The sequence below is a fragment of the Coregonus clupeaformis genome, unplaced genomic scaffold, assembly GCF_020615455.1.
Source record: "Coregonus clupeaformis isolate EN_2021a unplaced genomic scaffold, ASM2061545v1 scaf0890, whole genome shotgun sequence".
Classification (NCBI taxonomy): Eukaryota; Metazoa; Chordata; class Actinopteri; order Salmoniformes; family Salmonidae; genus Coregonus; species Coregonus clupeaformis.
In genome coordinates this window covers 61,457-79,322 of record NW_025534344.1, presented here as the reverse complement: position 1 = coordinate 79,322, position 17,866 = coordinate 61,457, and the positions used below count along the sequence as shown (strand labels likewise).

Here is a 17,866-nt window from a genome sequence, read left to right as displayed (position 1 = left end):
AGGGTATACATGAGCAATAACTTGTATACTGCCATTTTTTGTCAGCGTAACATCCCAAATGTTTTCCTGACATTGTCTCATCGTTTTAAAGAATGACATGAAAATATTATCTTTCATGTTTTTTTTAATTCGATTTGTACATAGCGAATTATGTCTTAAAGAAAGTGGAGAGATGGATTGATGAAATAAAAGATGGAGAGATGAAAGAAAGAGTGATAACACAGAGAAAGCTCCCATTACTGTAATGCTATCACACGTTTTCCAGCTCTAGGGACATAGACCTTCAAGAAAATCACTATGAGACATCGTATTTTCAGGGGGAAGGGTTTTGATAAAATACTGCATCAGTTGTTTGTAAGATGAGACGTTATGCATTGCTTGGCTAGAACATTAAAGGAATAAAAAAATAACTTCATTTATCAGTAATTATTGCATGAATAATTTTTTGGACCTGAACTTATTTAGCAATATTTAGCAAGCAGCTGGGGACAAGGGGGTCTAGAAATACAAATACAAATAAATCCTTATCGTAATTATAGATGGACATACATTTAGAATTGAACCTATACTTCCCCATTCAGTTCCCTGTTTTGGTAGTGCACCCAAATAGAGAGCATGACCAGATGAGAAAGAGAGAGTGGGAAAGAGCCCAGTGAGCACTGACGGACGCATGATGTCAATTGATGCTATTGGAATGATCTTTATCAATGGGAGAGTCAATGCCACTGGAAAGTATTTTTTATTTTTTCCCTCCAGGTTAGATGGAAGTCATATTGTACAATCTGTGTGTCTCCCCTCTTTTCATAGGCCTAGGCTATTGGTTGCATTCAAGACAAGGTCATTTTTATTGCTCTCAGTCAAGGTCTGTAGCCTGTCATTTCAATAATTTTTGTGGTTGGCTATTAAAAAGATGGATGTTTTCCTACTGCACGTGGCCCTGTTCAGTTCCAATGGCAAACAGCTGCCAGTATCCAGTGCATGCAGCCATCTGGTGGACTGTCTGGGACAGAGCACATCGCCTCTATCCGAAAACCTATCTTCAATTGATTGAATTCCATCCAGTATTGTGATCCTGTCTTAAAACCTCTGAAATAAACATTTGAAACACAAGATGACAAGTCAAGAAAACAATAACGCTATAGACTAAAACAAAACACCCATGTAGGCCGCCTAACCCAGATGCTGACAGAGAACATGGTTCTCAGAAACAAACTCTTGGTACCATGTTCCCAGTGCCCTGAAGGCAATACGCTTCCAAGCTTGAAGGGGACACAATTCTATTTCTGCCACCCAGGCCTTCCATGACAGTGACTAAATGTTAAACTGAGCTTGAGCACTGTCCCTTTGTATTGTACTGTTGTAAGAGATGAACACTGCAACGGTCCCTTGTCACTGGTTTCCATTACCATCGTGACAGAGGAAAGAGGACCAGGCCCTTTCATTAACTGAGATTAAAATCATATCTAATCCTTCAAGAGAATGTCCCCAAGCGAGGGCCCCTGCTTTTAAAAATAGACCAAATACATGTTTTTTTTTTTTTTTAAAGTGCTGTGATGTTGGTGGGTGGCTTGACACTCTGCTTTAATGTTTTAACAGCGTGATTGGGATGTCACAGTGTGTGGGACCAGGAGGGCGGACGATGGGATGCTTTTAGACGTTGCCCTTTTCCTGATTCCACACCCACCTCCTCTTCACCAGCTCGCGACATGTTTCTCAAACAGCGCTGCTTTGCACCCGTCATGGCACATCGCCACCACCGACAGAGTGAATATGGCACCATGGGATTCACTGTGACAGCCCCTGACTAATGGCCAGCACCGTCTTCACACAGTAAAGAGGGATGACACAAATTCCAGTGCAAAAACAACAGCCATACTCATCCACTATCAAGTACTTTCCTTTGGGGGAAAAAAGAGAGGATTCAAACATCCACTCAAAATAAGAACATGCCAGCTGAGCCTTGTTGGTTTCCCATTTCATAAATCAGATTTATTCTCTTCGATATATATGACTTCACATAACCCAATGGTGTTCCGAGTTCCTTATTGAAATCGAATGACATTTTCAGAAGGAAAAGAAAGCCTGAAGAAAAACCCTGTAGCCTGAGGCACCAATTTGTAAGTCGCTCTGGATAAGAGCGTCTGCTAAATGATGTAAATGTAATAGTTTGTATTGTGGTAATACACCAAATTCTCATGGTTTTGCATACACATTTCACACAAGCTGTCTGTATGCAAATATATGTTCACTGTAATTATTTGTTCTTAACATGCAGAAGCATAATAATCCTAGAGTGTAGGCACTGAGTATTTATTTGTTTTGAAATAAATTAATCAAACCGTACCCTTACTTATAGTAATCCTTCACCTCACCAGAATAATTTGGCAATTTCCCAACAACCGACAGATAAAATATCTCCATTTCATTCCCCCAAAAATATTTGCAGAACGATTAACATAAATGGTAAGACACATTTGAATCCCAAGATTGATCAACACATTCACTGCCTTTAGTTTAACTACAGCAGAAAACATGGGATAAAAAGACAAATGAAATGAAAAGAAAACGATTGTTTATTGTCCAGCGAGCTGGCAATCATATATGTAGCAATGTCCTTTTGTTAAACATCACAATGTGTTTATATCTGTGTGGTTAGAGATTGTTTGTGCACCAGTGTGCATATGTAATAGAAATAGAATTGGAAAAAAACTGTGCCGACCAACACAGTAATGTATTGGTCTGAAACACACTCGGATGGCCAGCCACATTATGGACCTCTCCTTTCAGGAATAGTTTGAGATCACATTATTTTGGCACTTAAGTCTTTCTTGTATGTTTTCCATCATTTTATATTATTTCTCTTACCAAAAACTCTTTGGCAATCACGATTTAATGGTAGTCACACATTCACATGTTCTACAAAAAATACAATTCGTATTCACCACAGCAGGCTGTAAAATATAAATAACATAGCATTTTTCTTCTGTATAATTTGTGCTAATTAAACATACTATTCTGCCCCTCTCTCCCTTTCTCGCTCCCTTTCACAGACGTATAAGCAACTGTATGGGGACTTTCAGTAAGTGGACCGAGACACGAAGAGTATGGTAACCCTTCAATGCTGAGCAGTCCAGCATACATCAAGGTAGCATGTCCCTGATGGCCTACAAATCCCATAATGCAGTGCATGCCATGTTTCAGGCTCTTGGGAGTCAAAGTTTAGAGAGAGGTATGCCCAAAGCAGGTCTCTCTCTCTTTTTTCCTCTTCCTCTCTCTCCTGAGAGACCAATGATTGTTGGGCAGCTCTGTGCTCTGGCAGTCACAGCAGCTCCTCGTAGAACAGCAGGTAGGCTTGAGAGTTGAGGACCCTGGATTCTGGTACCGTCTGGACATTGGTGTCACTCACATACACCCACTGACCCTGTGTGGCACTGCTTGCTTCCCTTGGACCTGAAACACAGTAAGGGTCTTTGGTTAATGGGAAGAGATGGAGAGTTTCTAGGAGCCATTACTGTGAGAAACCAATGACTGTGGCTAGCTTACCACAGAAACAGTGACAGAATGAGGAGCAGAATGAACAAAGATATGTTCATAGCAACACTGGTATGAATTGAATTAGACAGAGCATATTACATAATGATAAACTTCAGGCTCTATTTTACACTTAAACCAGGCGGACACTACAGGTTTTTAGCCTGATCTACGGGCTCCCGGCGCATTTTTCCAAATCGTAGGGAATTGGAGCAAACCGTAGTAAAACGTAACGCTGCAGCCCGTAACGTGTAAGCGCATACCCCATTTGCGGTTGATGGCTCTCACAGGCACTTACGGTGTCCCGATAATTTTCAAATATGTTTAATATATTTGGACGTAAATCAGGCAATTATCGGCAAGTGTGAGTTTTCCAATCGTACTGCTGTGGAGACCGCCAGGTGTACACTACGATTTGGCTTGACTGAATCGTTAAATGTGAGAGGTTCTCCGATGGTTAGAGCCCGTAGACCGGGCAAAGATCGTGTAGTGTATTTCAGCATTTACCTGACGGAAGGTTACAGCAGGGTGAGGAAAACATGTATTGAAGCGAAAGAGAAAAGGAAAAGCAATGAGAAGAAAATGAGAGGAAACAAAGATGAGCGTTGTAAGAAGGGATGTGTTGACATGAGGAAAGGAGGGTAGGCGACAGCGGCGTTGCCATTTGATGGAGACAAACTCTATCAGTGGTTACCGAGGCCCCTCTGACCTCTCTATGGTGGCTCACCAATGCTGCCAAGACAATGTCACCTCAAGTTCTATACTAGTTAATTACCAGCGAGGACAACTGCTCACACAGACCTCTGTCATAAAGACCTTTTCATTACAGTTGAGCGTCGCTGAATGGCAGGCGCTCTCCTTGAGTGGGGAAAGGAGAAAATACATCTATATAACGCCGGACATCTATATTCACTACAGCGCTTTTTCTCTCATAAATACCGCCTTCAAGGTTACACGGAGTGAGGCCTTCACACAAATATAGGCCTTCACACACATACTTTTTACAATCATACAATTCCATGCTTTGGTCGATATATATATATTTTTTTATGTAAACGTATTGACATAGACTCTTAAGACAAAATCGCTAAAGGAATAGAGTATTTTATGGACAGACAGAAAGAGACAGTTCTTACCTGCCAGGTTTCTGCGCTGTGGCTGCTCGGTTCTCCTCTGGGGCGAGCGGACCTTTACGTACGCTGTGTAGTGGCCCCCGCGCATCGACCCACTGTGTTCGACGATGCCATACAGGTTGTAGAGCACACGCTCCCCCGCCACCAGGTTCTGCCCAAATAGAAACACACACAAATTAACTCAGGATGAGGCATTGAGCAGTGCCAAGAGCTCAGACAGAAACAGGAGCATCTAAGCTATTTGTATCTTTTCAACCATTCATAACAAGCACAAATACATGAGCTACAGTGTCCATGGACCCATATTAATTTCAGTGTAAGGTTTTTAGTAAAGATATTGTCCCTGTTTTCGCGTGAAGAAGAGTAAGTACCTTGCAGGATGCCGAGCAGAACGGAGCCAGGTCCAGGATGAGAGGGAAGTTGACGTGACGGTTGACTTTTCGTAGGTTCATCCCTGCCTTCACACACACACAATCAAAATCACAATTAACCTCAAATATATCGATACACAATAAGACACAGTAATAGCCTACACCATGACCACAATTTAGATAAACAGGAGAACACAACGTAATTCACATGAACATGATATATCATATATATAACGTAAAGATGTGTACAATAACGCATGAAATAATATGCTAACCTGATGGAAGCGTTTGAGGTGCAGAGTGACCACCGGGGGCAGCGAAGAGATCAGCATCTGTTTGCGAGCGCTGGTGTACACCCTGTCAGACTTCTTCTCTGTAAGCAGTGGTGCAAAAAGTACCCAATTGTCATACTTGAGTAAAAGTAATAATACCTTAATAAAAAATTACTCAAGTAAAAGTGAAAGTCACACAGTAAAATACTACTTGAGTAAAAGTCTAAAAGTATATGGTTTTAAATATTTTTAAGTATCCAAAGTAAATGTAATTGCTAAAATATACTTAAGTGTAAAAGTATAAATCATTCCACATTCCTTATATTAACCATTTTCCAGTCCTGCTAAGCATTCGCAATGTAATGAGTACTTTTGGGTGTCAGGGAAAATGTATGGAGTAAAAAGCACATTATTTTCCATAGGAATGTAGTGGAGTAAAAGTAGTCAAAAATCTAAATAGTAAAGTAATGTTCAGATACCCTAAAAAATAACTTAAGTACTTTAGACCACTGTCTTTAAGCACATACAGACACCACAATGTCACTTTGTGAATGGTAATTTTTCAAATACATGATTGCTCTGCCTGATACAAGTAAGCGTAGCCTAAATGTCTGCATTTGAATATCTGTGTAAATGCGTGACATGGATAGGTGCCGAGTAGCTATGCATTTCCATATCACGTACTGCTGTCACTATCAGGTCAGGATCTCAACAAATTGTCTTTAACAACAGTGGTTCTCTTTCAAACCAGCACAAGTTCTCTCTCAAACGCTGTATGTGTTCTAAATAACCTGCTGAGGTGCTCTTCCGCAGTTGTTTCTGCCGGCGGTCCGTGCAGCTCTCGCACAACAGCTTGTTGTTGCCCATCAGCAGCTCCACCGAGGTGAACTGGTGAAGGCAGGACTGAACGGAGCATTCCTTGGAGCAGGGCGTGTAGCTGTGGGACAGGGCCTGGAATGCCCCCTGGTGGTGGGGGTGAGGAGACTGTTGAGGATGTTGAGGCTGGGGCTCCCCCTGGTCCTCAGGACAGTGTGTGGAGGGTGAGTCCCCTGAACCAGGGCCCAGGTTCATCTTATGCACTGCACTGACCAGCTGCTCCACAGCACCAACCTGCTGGGTCCTGGGGGAGAGGGCGGACGGGTTAGCGGATGTGGGAGACTGGGTAGGGGTGGTCCCTCTGCCACCATGGCTGTGGCCCGAGGAGTGCCGGGGGGTCCACTCGCTCTCTGAGGCTTCGCTGTCGGCATCGTTGCTGCTGTCCTGAGGGCCAGAGTCTTTCTCGCTGCCGTCCGATAGGCTGCTGGTGGCGGCCATTTTGGAACCTCCAGCGGCACGGGCCATTACGGAGGGGGACTCCTCCTCGGGGTGGTCCGAGGGGCTGTCTGCCCCCTTCTCTTCCACAGAGCCAGGGGACTTCCGGCCCTGCTGCTGCTTCTGAGGGAGGTAGACACACACAGTCAGCAAAACACACCCACCCACTGACTCAAACTACACTAACACACAGACACAAAGAACACACACACCTGTCCGCTAAGTTTTCTGCTGTTCTTATTGAGCGCTGCCGAAAGCATCTCGTCACCGTGGGAGACGTGAGCTTCTTGCTCCCGACTGCTCTTCCCAGTCCTGCCCGTGTTGGACGGCTTGGACATCTGAACAGCACCAGGACATAACACAAAGACAGAGATGAAACCAACATACTGTACACTTATCACATATGACCAACATGTCAGAAGCAGTATTCTGGACTGGGAACTATTGCAAAACTAATGCAAAGATATGCTCACCCGCTCCTCAATGATGGGCAGGGAGATGTCAATGAAGGCTTCCTTCACTGTGGAGATCTGAGGGAGACAGAGGACAGGCATCCATATCACTAACAATCAAAGTACGGCATGGCTTTCAGCTGGGAACAACTATAGCCTTACAGAAAGATGAACACTTCTCATTGAGAAGTATTTTTAAATGGTTTAACTGTGTATGACACATACAAAACATGTGGCTCATTTGGTAGAGCATGGCGATTGCAACACCAGGATTGTGGGTTCGATTCCCAGGGTCACTGTACGTAAAATGAATTTAGAATGACTAAGTCGCTTTGGATAAAAGCATCTGCTAAATGGCATATATTATTATAACTGTAGCTGTATGATTAATCATCATTAAGTATTAAGGAATACAGCCAAACTCTTCAATGGTTGACCACACACATACCTAAATGCACCTAGATTCCAGTAACCTTAAACAGAATGGACAGGCAATGAATCACTTACATGCTCACACTCCTCACACATGATGGTGTTGGTCAACTCCCCCACAAAGATGCGATCCACAAAGTTCATCTTCACACCCTCCTTCCCGTATGCTGGGATAAAAGGAAATAAAAACAACAAAGTTCAGCTACAATCATTCAGAATAAATGTACTTTAACCAATGCCTATGTTCATTCATAAAACATGCTCTGTGTTTCCTGTGGTTGAGGTATTTTTCCATAGTAAGCCATTGAACAGTAAATAAAGCTGCCACAAGATGGGGCTATTGATCTAGGTCAATTCTACTGTGTCAGAATAGAACATTAACCTTTGACTTGGCGTTTGGTCTCATCATCTGCAGTCTTCTCTGTGGGGTTGTTGAAGGATTTCAGAATGCCCGCTTTGATCCGCTGGGAATGTCAAACACTAAATTGATCTCATATAAATGTCACTTAGTAGATAGAAAAATGTGCGACTACAAAATGTAGGTTTTATACAACAAAGGCTGATTCATATAACAGCTACCATGGGAAGCCAAGGAATTGAAACCACTACAAAAATGATAGTGTGTATGTAAATACACATTAGTAAACAAACACACACTTCTTCCAGATCTGAATGTACACTTGCATCTCGCTCTCTGTGTGTGTGTGTGTGTGTGTGTGTGTGTACTGTACGCTGGTGTGCAGGTACAGCGTGTGTGTACAGCGGCCATGTGTGTTTGTGTGTGTGTGTGTGTGTGTGTACACTGCGTATGTGTGGAGTGTGTCACCCAGCCGTCTCTGACAGTCTCGGTGGCGGGGCCGTGGGCAGTGATTGAAGGTGACATGGTCAGTGAGTGTGTCGGCGAGTAGAGCTGTGAAGAGGCACCGCCACAGTAAAACACCAATCAATAGATAATTGGCCGTGGTCTGTGTCTGTGGACCCGACTAGTCGCCCCCATTGTCCCCGGACCCACGCACTGGACTGGCTATTTAGGTCAAAAGCCTGGTTAATCCCAGCTCTGTAGCCCCCCTGCACCCCTCCTGTACCCCTCTCCCTAGTCAGTCAGACCCTGCTGAGCCCCACACTAATTAATCACCAGCAGGACCCCCCATCCGCCCCCCCCTGAACCCCCCTACCCAAAGTAACAGCGTGTACTGTCCCACGCAAGACTGAGAGGGGCTCAGGGTAAGGGAAGGGGGGTGAGGAAAGAAAGGGTGGAGGGATGGAAACAAAATGAAGATGGGCCAAGAAGGACAGGCCATGCCCTGAGAGGGAGCATTACCTAACGTCTCAGCTAATTGGTGATAATTGACTGTGTGCGATTAGCATATTTAGACTTCTGATACTAAATGGCCAATCAACACAACCACTTGGGCCTCGTAGGTTGGTGGTGACAGGCTATGGGAGAAATGGCCATTCACTCAAAGTGTGTGTGTGTGTTTTATTGCACATTTGTTTGGGCTGATTCCGTGCAGTTGAGGACATTTGAGTTGGTGCAAACTAAACACGATGAGTGTATCTACAATTCTGTTTTGAGTAAATAAAATGTGTAAGTGTCATAATTTTTTTACTATGTGTACACAATATTTGTTAGGTTGTGTATGCTGTGCAGATCAATTTATGGCAGATGAGTGGCAACCCTGATTAGAAGCACCTGCTGCTCATCGGCTGTTCTTTGTACCTACACACTGAAGGCGGCTGTAAAGCCGAAACGTCTGTATACGCTATCCCTGATGCAGTGAAAATAATGTACAGAATTGAATAATGAAGTAAGCTTTATGCGACATCTTTTTGAGTGCAAACCCATTACACCTTTTTTCAGGTCAATTTGTGACTTTATTGTAAATTCATCAGACAGTAAATGTAAAATGCATATAAGCGTGTGTGTGTGCGTGTGTTTACACGTTTGAGTGTATGTATAATGAACGTATGAATAGGGCCAGCTCCCCCTTCACCCCTCCCTCTCGGACTCCCTGATTGGAGCGGGGGAGGGGGTGACCCTCCAGCACAATGGGGCGACCCACAGCTGCGTGTTTCCCAGATCACACAATGACGCCCGCCGTGCCACTTGCAAGTCCCCTAAGTGGCACAACTGTCAGTGTTCACAAGTTTAAAAAGAACCAGGGGGGGAGTCCCAGCCTGTACCCTTGTCCCCCTGTCCCAGGCCCCGGGCTGACCACTCCACACCCGCTACTCTCCTCTCTTTTTGAGGCTGGCTGAGCCACTGGTGGGGCCGAGGGGCCAACTGACTCAGCCCTGGGCCGGGCCCATAGTGGTGGTGGTGGGCTCCCCCCTAATTCCTGAACGGGGGGGACGACAGTCTGCACTTGCCAGAAAACATGGCACCATAAGGTTAAAAGACAATGGCTGGCCGAGGCGCAAAGGCAAAGACCAAACCCTGCACACTGTCATCCACAAGCACACAGGTGAATGTCTCCCATGGCTTTTAGCCTGCTCTCCATTGGCGATTGAAGTGTGCTTCTCAATTGTACTCACAACAATGCCTGTTCTTTTGCGTACTCTTACTAGCTTGGACACCACCCTACATGTAGCTTGGCTGCTGGGAGTCTGTCTGGTATCATATACACTGTTGACATAGAGAGTAACAGCTTTATGTCATCATGCTCATACTACACAAGACACAGGGTGCGTTTGAGAGCATACATTCTGCTCAGTCGCCTAACTGATCACCAAAAAAATTAATATATATATAAATAAATAAATCAATAAAAAAGGCATCCTAAATAATTACTCATTTCGATTTGTAGATCGGTCGATCTGCTCAGTCAGTGTGGATCTCAAACACGGCCACTGGCACAGAGAGGGAGCCATGGTACTAGGCTGAGTGGAAGAAGGATGTGGCGTTTGTAATGTGGGTCTATAGTCTCACCTTCGTCTCCTCTACTCTCATGGAGTCCAGTAGGTAATGGAGCAGCTCCTGGCTGTCCTGCTGCTGGTAGCCCTTAAAGCGTGGAGCCCTGGTGAGACAGAGAGAACACAGCTTAGTCAGAACACATACAATCACACAGAACCCTTGTCAAATGTGTACACATACGCACACTTGTGTAAAAAACATTTCCCCAAAGGACAACGTAATTCCGCATTCCTGACGTATTTTAATGTTTTTGACAGATCTTGAGAGAGGGAGACAGTTGAGAGGGATGCAAGTTAGAGGTGGACAGGGGATCGAACCGTCTCCAGGGTCAGTACATGTGGTCTGAAGCTGGCAACTCTACCGCTAAGCTAGACCTGTCACATGTATGTTATTGATAATGGATAATATTTTACAAAATGAGTAAATCTATGACAGGCAAACACAAATCATTGGTACACAAACACACACCCGCCCACACACTCAGACAAGCATGCACAAAGCAATCAACCACATGCATAAAGCAATCAGCTGTATCAATAGTGCATACAGAGACGTCAATGAGAGTGGAGAATGGCCATTATTTTTTCTCAAAGACATTTTTCGTTGCTTCATCCGTTCAACTTCCTCTCCTCTCTGCAGCTTTCTGGTGCTTAAAGGCAGCCATTGTTTCATTCCCACAGCTTTCATTAAACCAGTTAGGGTCACACACACAAATATAGATGCATACCCAGACAATGACCTCCTTCTGCCTTCATGTGTTAAGCAAGATTCCAAGTAAAGAAGATGACTGACTTTGTTAAAGGTGTCTCCTATAACAATGACATACAGTTGAAGTCGTAAGTTTACATACACTTAGGTTGGAGTCATTAAAACTCGTTTTTCAACCCCTCCACAAATTTCTTGTTAACAAATTATAGTTTTGGCAAGTCGGTTAGGACATCTACTTTGTGCATGACACAAGTAATCTTTCCAACAATTGTTTACAGACAGATTATTTCACTTATAATTCACTGTATCACAATTCCAGTGGGTCAGAAGTTTACATACACTAAGTTGACTGTGCCTTTAAACAGCTTGGAAAATTACAGAAAATGATGTCATGGCTTTAGAAGCTTCTGATAGGCTAATTGACATCATTTGAGTCAATTGGAGGTGTACCTGTGGATGTATTTCAAGGCCTACCTTCAAACTCAGTGCCTCTTTGCTTGACATCATGGGAAAATCAAAAGAAATCAGCCAAGACCTCAGAATCTTTTTTGTAGACCTCCACAAGTCTGGTTCATCCTTGGGAGCAACTTCCAAACGCCTGAAGGTACCACGTTCATCTGTACCAACAATAGTACGCAAGTATAAACACCATGGGACCACGCAGCCATCATAGTGCTCAGGAAGGAGACACGTTCTGTCTCCTAGAGATGAACGTACTTTGGTGCGAAAAGTGCAAATCAATCCCAGAACAACAGCAAAGGACCTTCTGAAGATGCTGGAGGAAACAGGTACAAAAGTATCTATATCCACAGTAAAACGAGTCCTATATCGACATAACCGGAAAGGCCGCTCAGCAAGCAAGAAGCCACTGCTCTAAAACCGCCATAAAAAATCCAGTCTACGGTTTGCAACTGCACATGGGGACAAAGATCGTACTTTTTGGAGAAATGTCCTCTGGTCTGATGAAACAAAAATAGAACTGTTTGGCTATAATGACCATAGTTATGTTTGGAGGAAAAAGGGGGTTGCTTGCAAGCCGAAGAACACCATCCCAACCGTGAAGCACGGGGGTGGCAGCATCATGCTGTGGGGGTGCTTTGCTGCAGGAGGGACTGGTGCACTTCACAAAATAGATGGCATCATGAGGAAGGAAAATTATGTGGATATATTGAAGCAACATCTCAAGACATCAGTCAGAAAGTTAAAGCTTGGTCGCAAATGGGTCTTCCAAATGGACAATGACTCCAAGCATACTTCCAAAGTTGTGGCAAAATGGCTTAAGGACAACAAAGTCAAGGTATTGGAGTGGCCATCACAAAGCCCTGACCTCAATCCTATAGAAAATGTGTGGGCAGAACTGAAAAAGCGTTTGCAAGCAAGGAGGCCTACAAACCTGACTCAGTTACACCAGCTCTGTCAGGAGGAATGGGCCAAAATTCACCCAACTTATTGTGGGAAGCTTGTGGAAAGCTACCCGAAACGTTTGACCCAAGTTAAACAATTTAAAGACAATACTACCAAATACTAATTGAGTGTATGTAAACTTCTGACCCACTGGGAATGTGATGAAAGAAATAAAAGCTGAAATAAATCATTCTTTCTACTATTATTCTGACATTTCACATTCTTAAAATAAAGTGGTGATCCTAACTGACCTAAGACAGATAATTTTTACTAGGATTAAATGTCAGGAATTGTGAAAAACTGAGTTTAAATTTATTTGGCTAAAGGTATGTAAACTTCCGACTTCAACTGTACATTCATTATTTGATGTTTACGTGAGAATTTCTTTATTTATGTGGCTAATTGTTAGACTTGTGCAAGTATTTGCAAATGAAATTTGACATTGCAGGTGAAAATGGGTGTTAGCGATGGAGCTCTATGGTATTTCTGGGCTTACCAACAGACTACTGTGTAAGCCAATTCAGAATGTCTTTAATAGAAAGCACTTTACTGTCTAGAGTACACATATCTCCCATCATTATCATTCGCCAGCAGTACATGTAGCTAAGGGTGAAAATGTATGGCGATGGTGCCAGTGGACATCCTGCGTGTTCACGCACCAGCGCTCGTAGAGGGGGCTCTCCTTGAGCCTGTCCCTGGCCACAGCAGGACAGATGTAGGGACAGATGTTAGGGCCAGATGGGCAGCCAGGGCCAGAGCCACCACCACAACCTGTTGGGCAGCGCCAGCCACACAGCCATAGAACAGGTTGGCCTGACAGGCTGGCAGGACAACATGCAGCTGACCTGAGAGGACCACAGACCACTGCTAAGCCAATGCTATCTGAGTGCACAGGGTCAGAGAGGAGGGCAAGTACATTCGTTGCCTCTTTGATACCAGTCTAGCATCTGACCATCTAGTGTTCACCAGTCTTGATAACTGGATAACTGGAATACTGGTACTACATGTACTTTATAACACCCCTGAGCAGCTCTCCACAGAGAAATGTGTCCTCCTAAAAGGCATTTTAGGGGCTTCATTGTCCCAGGTATAGCATCCTGATCCGATGTCATATCCTCTCTACATACAGACCAATGACCCGTCCAGATTGGCCTGCAATGCAAACGAAACCAAACGATTTACCCTTTGAACTGGTGAACAATTCCTCTTGGCGAGCTCCCAGACCCAATCAGAACAGAGGTATTCATCCTCTAACTGGTAGCAGAGTGGATGGGCCTACAGTCTGGATAATCTCTGCCATGTGGTGATGGATGTTGACGTCTAGCCCCAGAATGAGTGACTGGAGCTGGGGGAGAGACGAATGGCCACCTGCCCCCAACACAGGTCATGAGCAGGAGGTCTAGAGGACCAACTCAGCCCCCCTTCTCTACCTCTGTCCCTTTGCCCTCTCTCTGCCACACGCAAGGGGGGCGGAGGGGGGATCACATATGTCCCTCATTTCATCCCCTTTAAAGATGCCAAAACATATAATGGAATATCTTCCTTCAAATGTGTACAAAATGAGTGTTGGGTTTTAAAGAATGTTTTCTTATCATATGACCAACTTGTCTTAATACTTGAGCTGTTAGCTTGCCACCTCTTTTGTATCCTGTGTAAAGGAAGTGTAAAAAAGAAATTGAACTGAAGTGGGAATTACAATGGGGATTATAGTAGGAATTCGGCTTTTTATCAAGCATGCATGCCAAACACACTCATCCCCAACTCTGCTTATCTAACAGCTCGAACACAAAGCGGGTTGGACTGGTACAGTATCTGGTTGGCACATAGTGATAATTGAGATTAAAAGACAGACAGACAGAGGCACGCAGCAGTCTTGGGGTATTTTTTCCGGGAGAGGAGCACGGAGCAGCGACGGGTGAGAGGCAGACGAGCAGCTCCAATGGGATCAGTGGGAACGGGGCTGTCTGGAAGCTCATCCCAGTGGAAGAGAGGCAGAAGGGCCCTGTAGCGCTGCTCCCAATCTGGCCCTGACCAATGCAGACAGCTGCGGTGCTAACACAATTAACAGCGGATGAGTTAGTAACAGACGCAAGGCAACCCCGGCACGCTGCACTACCTCGACAGGCAGAGGGGCGCACACACACGGCCACACACACTCACAAACACTTTCAATACAAAATATAAATCATATACATTGAGTCACTTTCACATTGACACACATATTTACATGATAAAAGCCACTTATCTATCCAGCATAAGCATGTAAAAATACGAATCTATTATGCATGCAAAAACACATTTATAACATAAGAATCAACACTTATTTGACATATAGAACACCCTGCCTCGTATGTAATCACATTCACAGTCCCACAAGCAATCACTTATGAAAGCCATTCCTTTTAATAAGTGTAGGCCTATTTCTTAGCAAGGTCTCGCTCTTCTGCCATTCTCACATTGTTGAATGCAGCTTTTTATCCACCGCTCTACATTTGAGTGTATTGACTCTTTTCATTCATTCACATATAGACTATTCCTCACAAGGACAGACAAAAGCGTGATATGTAACATCAGAAATCGAATGAATGCCTTGTATAGGCAGCTGCAGCTATGTGGACATTATTTATCAGGCATTGTGAGACCAGCTGAATATGACCTTCCTTGCGAGAATGCCTGTTCTTCAATTCTTAAGCAGCAGGAGATCTTCCATGCATGTACAGACCTGTGTGGCCATGTGCCTTTGTGTGGCTGCCTGCTAGAGATGTGGCTCATTGTTGTACCCTGCTATTTTCCTACTGTGTTGGATGTACACACAGGTTGGTAGAAATAGCCTAGAAGTCATGAAAGAAGGTCAGTCATTGTGTATGTGTGTGTGTGTTTGCAGAGTGCATTTGTGCAAGTGTGTTTTCGTATTTTGTGTGTGTTATTTTATAACTGAATGCTAGTGTAAGGAAAATGGGGGGTAAAAGAGTGTTCCTGTGTAAGCATACATAATATTCTCTAGATGAAGCTTTAATGAATGCCCAAAGTCGTATGACAATTTGTATGATTTGAGAATAAACGTTTTTTTTGGTAGAGCTTTTTCCTCTCGTGCACCATACACACATCCCCCACCACAGCAGCATAGGCCTAGTGGCGGGTCTGGGTACAAGCTGAGTCTCTCACTGGCACCAGAAACAGTGTGTGGTGTTGACCCTCCAAACCACTGGGCCTGGCGCTGGTCCGAGCCTGACCCGTCCAGCTGGCACAGGGGGCCTGGCGTTGGGTATAGAGGGGCAGCCAGACGGGCAGGCCAGGCAGGGACTGACTCAGCTGGTCAAGGGTGAACACAACACACTAGGCTCAATCTGCCTCTAATACCAAAGAAAGAAACACACACACACACCGTGGAGTCCTACCCAAGTAGCCCCTTTAACCAGCCTGTGTGTTGTTAAGCACTAGGGTGCACGTTCCCAGGTCAGGGCCGGCAACACACCACTGAGCTAGGAGAGCTCAGGAAATAAAGACGAGGATTGGACATGCACACAGCCTAGTGTGTATATGGCTTTAGCCATTCCGAAGGTCAACACGCTGCAGGAGAAATATCATAAACAGCATCAGGAGAATGTCCCTGTATAGAGGAGTGACTCTTGACCTTGCAGTTACAGACAGAATGAGGAGAGAGATGTAGAGATTGTTTGTGAAGGATGGGAGTGCGATGGCAAATCATATGTGTGGGTAGAAACATAGGATGAGGTGCGTAGCATGTGCATTTGTATGTGTCGAGTGAATGTGTGCATGGAAGAAGGGTTTGATTTAAGGAATGCGTGTGCATGTGAGCGTGAGAAAGGGCATGAAATTAGGTCTACCGGGTGAATGTGTGTTGGTGTACGTGTGTGTGTGCATGCGTGCTGTGTCTATGTGTACACCCGGCTGAGTGCATGTGCGCTGCGGGGTGAGGTGGTACCAGGTGAGGGGTGGCATTGCTCTCACACTCACACGCACCTGGAAGGCCGGGTACCTGGACACACCAGAGGCACCCAGCCGGCTGACAGGCTCTGCGCTCCAGCCACCCGAACGTTCCCCATCCCACCCAGACATAGCCAACTGTACAGAGCCCGGTCCTACCTAACCCAACAGGCCCCACACACTACAGCCAGCCTGGGCCAAACCAGCCGTTCACCATGTTCCAACAACAAGAGCCAACCAACCATTCACCACACGTTCAAAGAGAGACCTAACCAACCGCTCAGCATGTTCAAAGAGCCCCGTGTTCATAAGCGTTCATCATGAAACTGGGAGGGCTGGCCGGGCCAGCCAAGCAGCTGGTTTACCACGCTCAGGTTCAAACACGAACACAGGTGGTGCAGCGTGTTAAAGAGAACAAGGACATGCCATGCTGTTTTGATTGCAGCTGGAAGCAGAGTGCATCAGAGCCATTTTGTGCAGTGAGGTCTACTATGTGTTCTGTGTGGAGTGGGTACTGGTGTTAATGGGTTTAGTGTTGACCAGCGTTGGGGAGCAGGGTGGACTGAAAACTGGATGGACCAGGTGCTGGTAGAGTCCAGCAGGTTGAGAAAACCTCTTCTCTGAAGTGTTCGCCATGGCAGCTTGACAATAGGGCAGGTAAAAGCTGTGGACCCTGCCTGTACTGCGTGGTTGACTGTTGCTACGGCGATGGAGAAGCGCCAGACCAGTTGGGGCACGGTGACCTTGGGAGTGGGGCAGCTTGTCTGCACATGAGGCTGTGTGGCTAACATTGATGCACCGCTGACGGCGTAACCACAGCGCAATGTTGCGCAGTGGTGATTTCATCACTCAAGTAAGGAAGAATTGATGGTAACAAAAACGATTGATATCTCTTGGTGATCAAGTTTGTTATTAGTACACGATGAAAGAGAATATAGTTATGAAAGCTTAGCCAACCTTTTACAGGTCTGTAGTGCCTCCTCTGGCACCCTACAGGGCAGCCCACATATGTTATTTTCATTACTATCTTTTAGTATGGACCAGCTCAGGAAGTAGGTCAAGTCCACACCCATGGCTATACAATAGCCTATACCGGGTTCCGGCCCAATCAACACCAATGCTGTGAGATGGCCAATACATAAAATAAAGACAAATGCAGAACAATGTAGATTCTTACTTCTGGCAGAGCTGGTTAAAAAGGATCTTGGGGTTGACAGGGCCCTTCCCAGACTCCTTCATGCTGTGTAGGAAGAGGAACATGGCCGAGGTCAGGGGCTCCGGGCTGGGCAGGGTCACCGTCAACGCCCCCTGAAGGACAACCACAGGAAAGGAGAGAGCGAGAGAGCGAGCAAACATATGAGTGTTAGACAAGGCATGTATTTCATACAGA

At 45.0% G+C, this 17,866-nt stretch overlaps 1 protein-coding gene across 2 annotated transcripts in view; it reads right to left on the bottom strand.

Moving 5' to 3' along the window:
* Positions 1 to 2,294: 2,294 nt before the first annotated feature.
* Positions 2,295 to 17,866, bottom strand: part of LOC121585889 (ubiquitin carboxyl-terminal hydrolase 45) — a 38,440-nt gene continuing 22,868 nt past the window's right edge. For both annotated transcript variants that reach the window (XM_041902193.2, XM_045217020.1), the window contains exons 8-18: positions 17,654 to 17,784; positions 10,432 to 10,519; positions 7,885 to 7,966; positions 7,578 to 7,669; positions 7,092 to 7,148; positions 6,831 to 6,956; positions 6,099 to 6,741; positions 5,311 to 5,408; positions 5,036 to 5,122; positions 4,668 to 4,815; positions 2,295 to 3,450 (exon numbers count right to left, since the gene is read on the bottom strand). In XM_041902193.2, the coding sequence (XP_041758127.2) occupies positions 3,320 to 3,450; positions 4,668 to 4,815; positions 5,036 to 5,122; positions 5,311 to 5,408; positions 6,099 to 6,741; positions 6,831 to 6,956; positions 7,092 to 7,148; positions 7,578 to 7,669; positions 7,885 to 7,966; positions 10,432 to 10,519; positions 17,654 to 17,784 (1,683 nt within the window). In that variant the 3' untranslated portion in view covers positions 2,295 to 3,319. The remainder of the gene's footprint in view (positions 3,451 to 4,667; positions 4,816 to 5,035; positions 5,123 to 5,310; positions 5,409 to 6,098; positions 6,742 to 6,830; positions 6,957 to 7,091; positions 7,149 to 7,577; positions 7,670 to 7,884; positions 7,967 to 10,431; positions 10,520 to 17,653; positions 17,785 to 17,866) is intronic.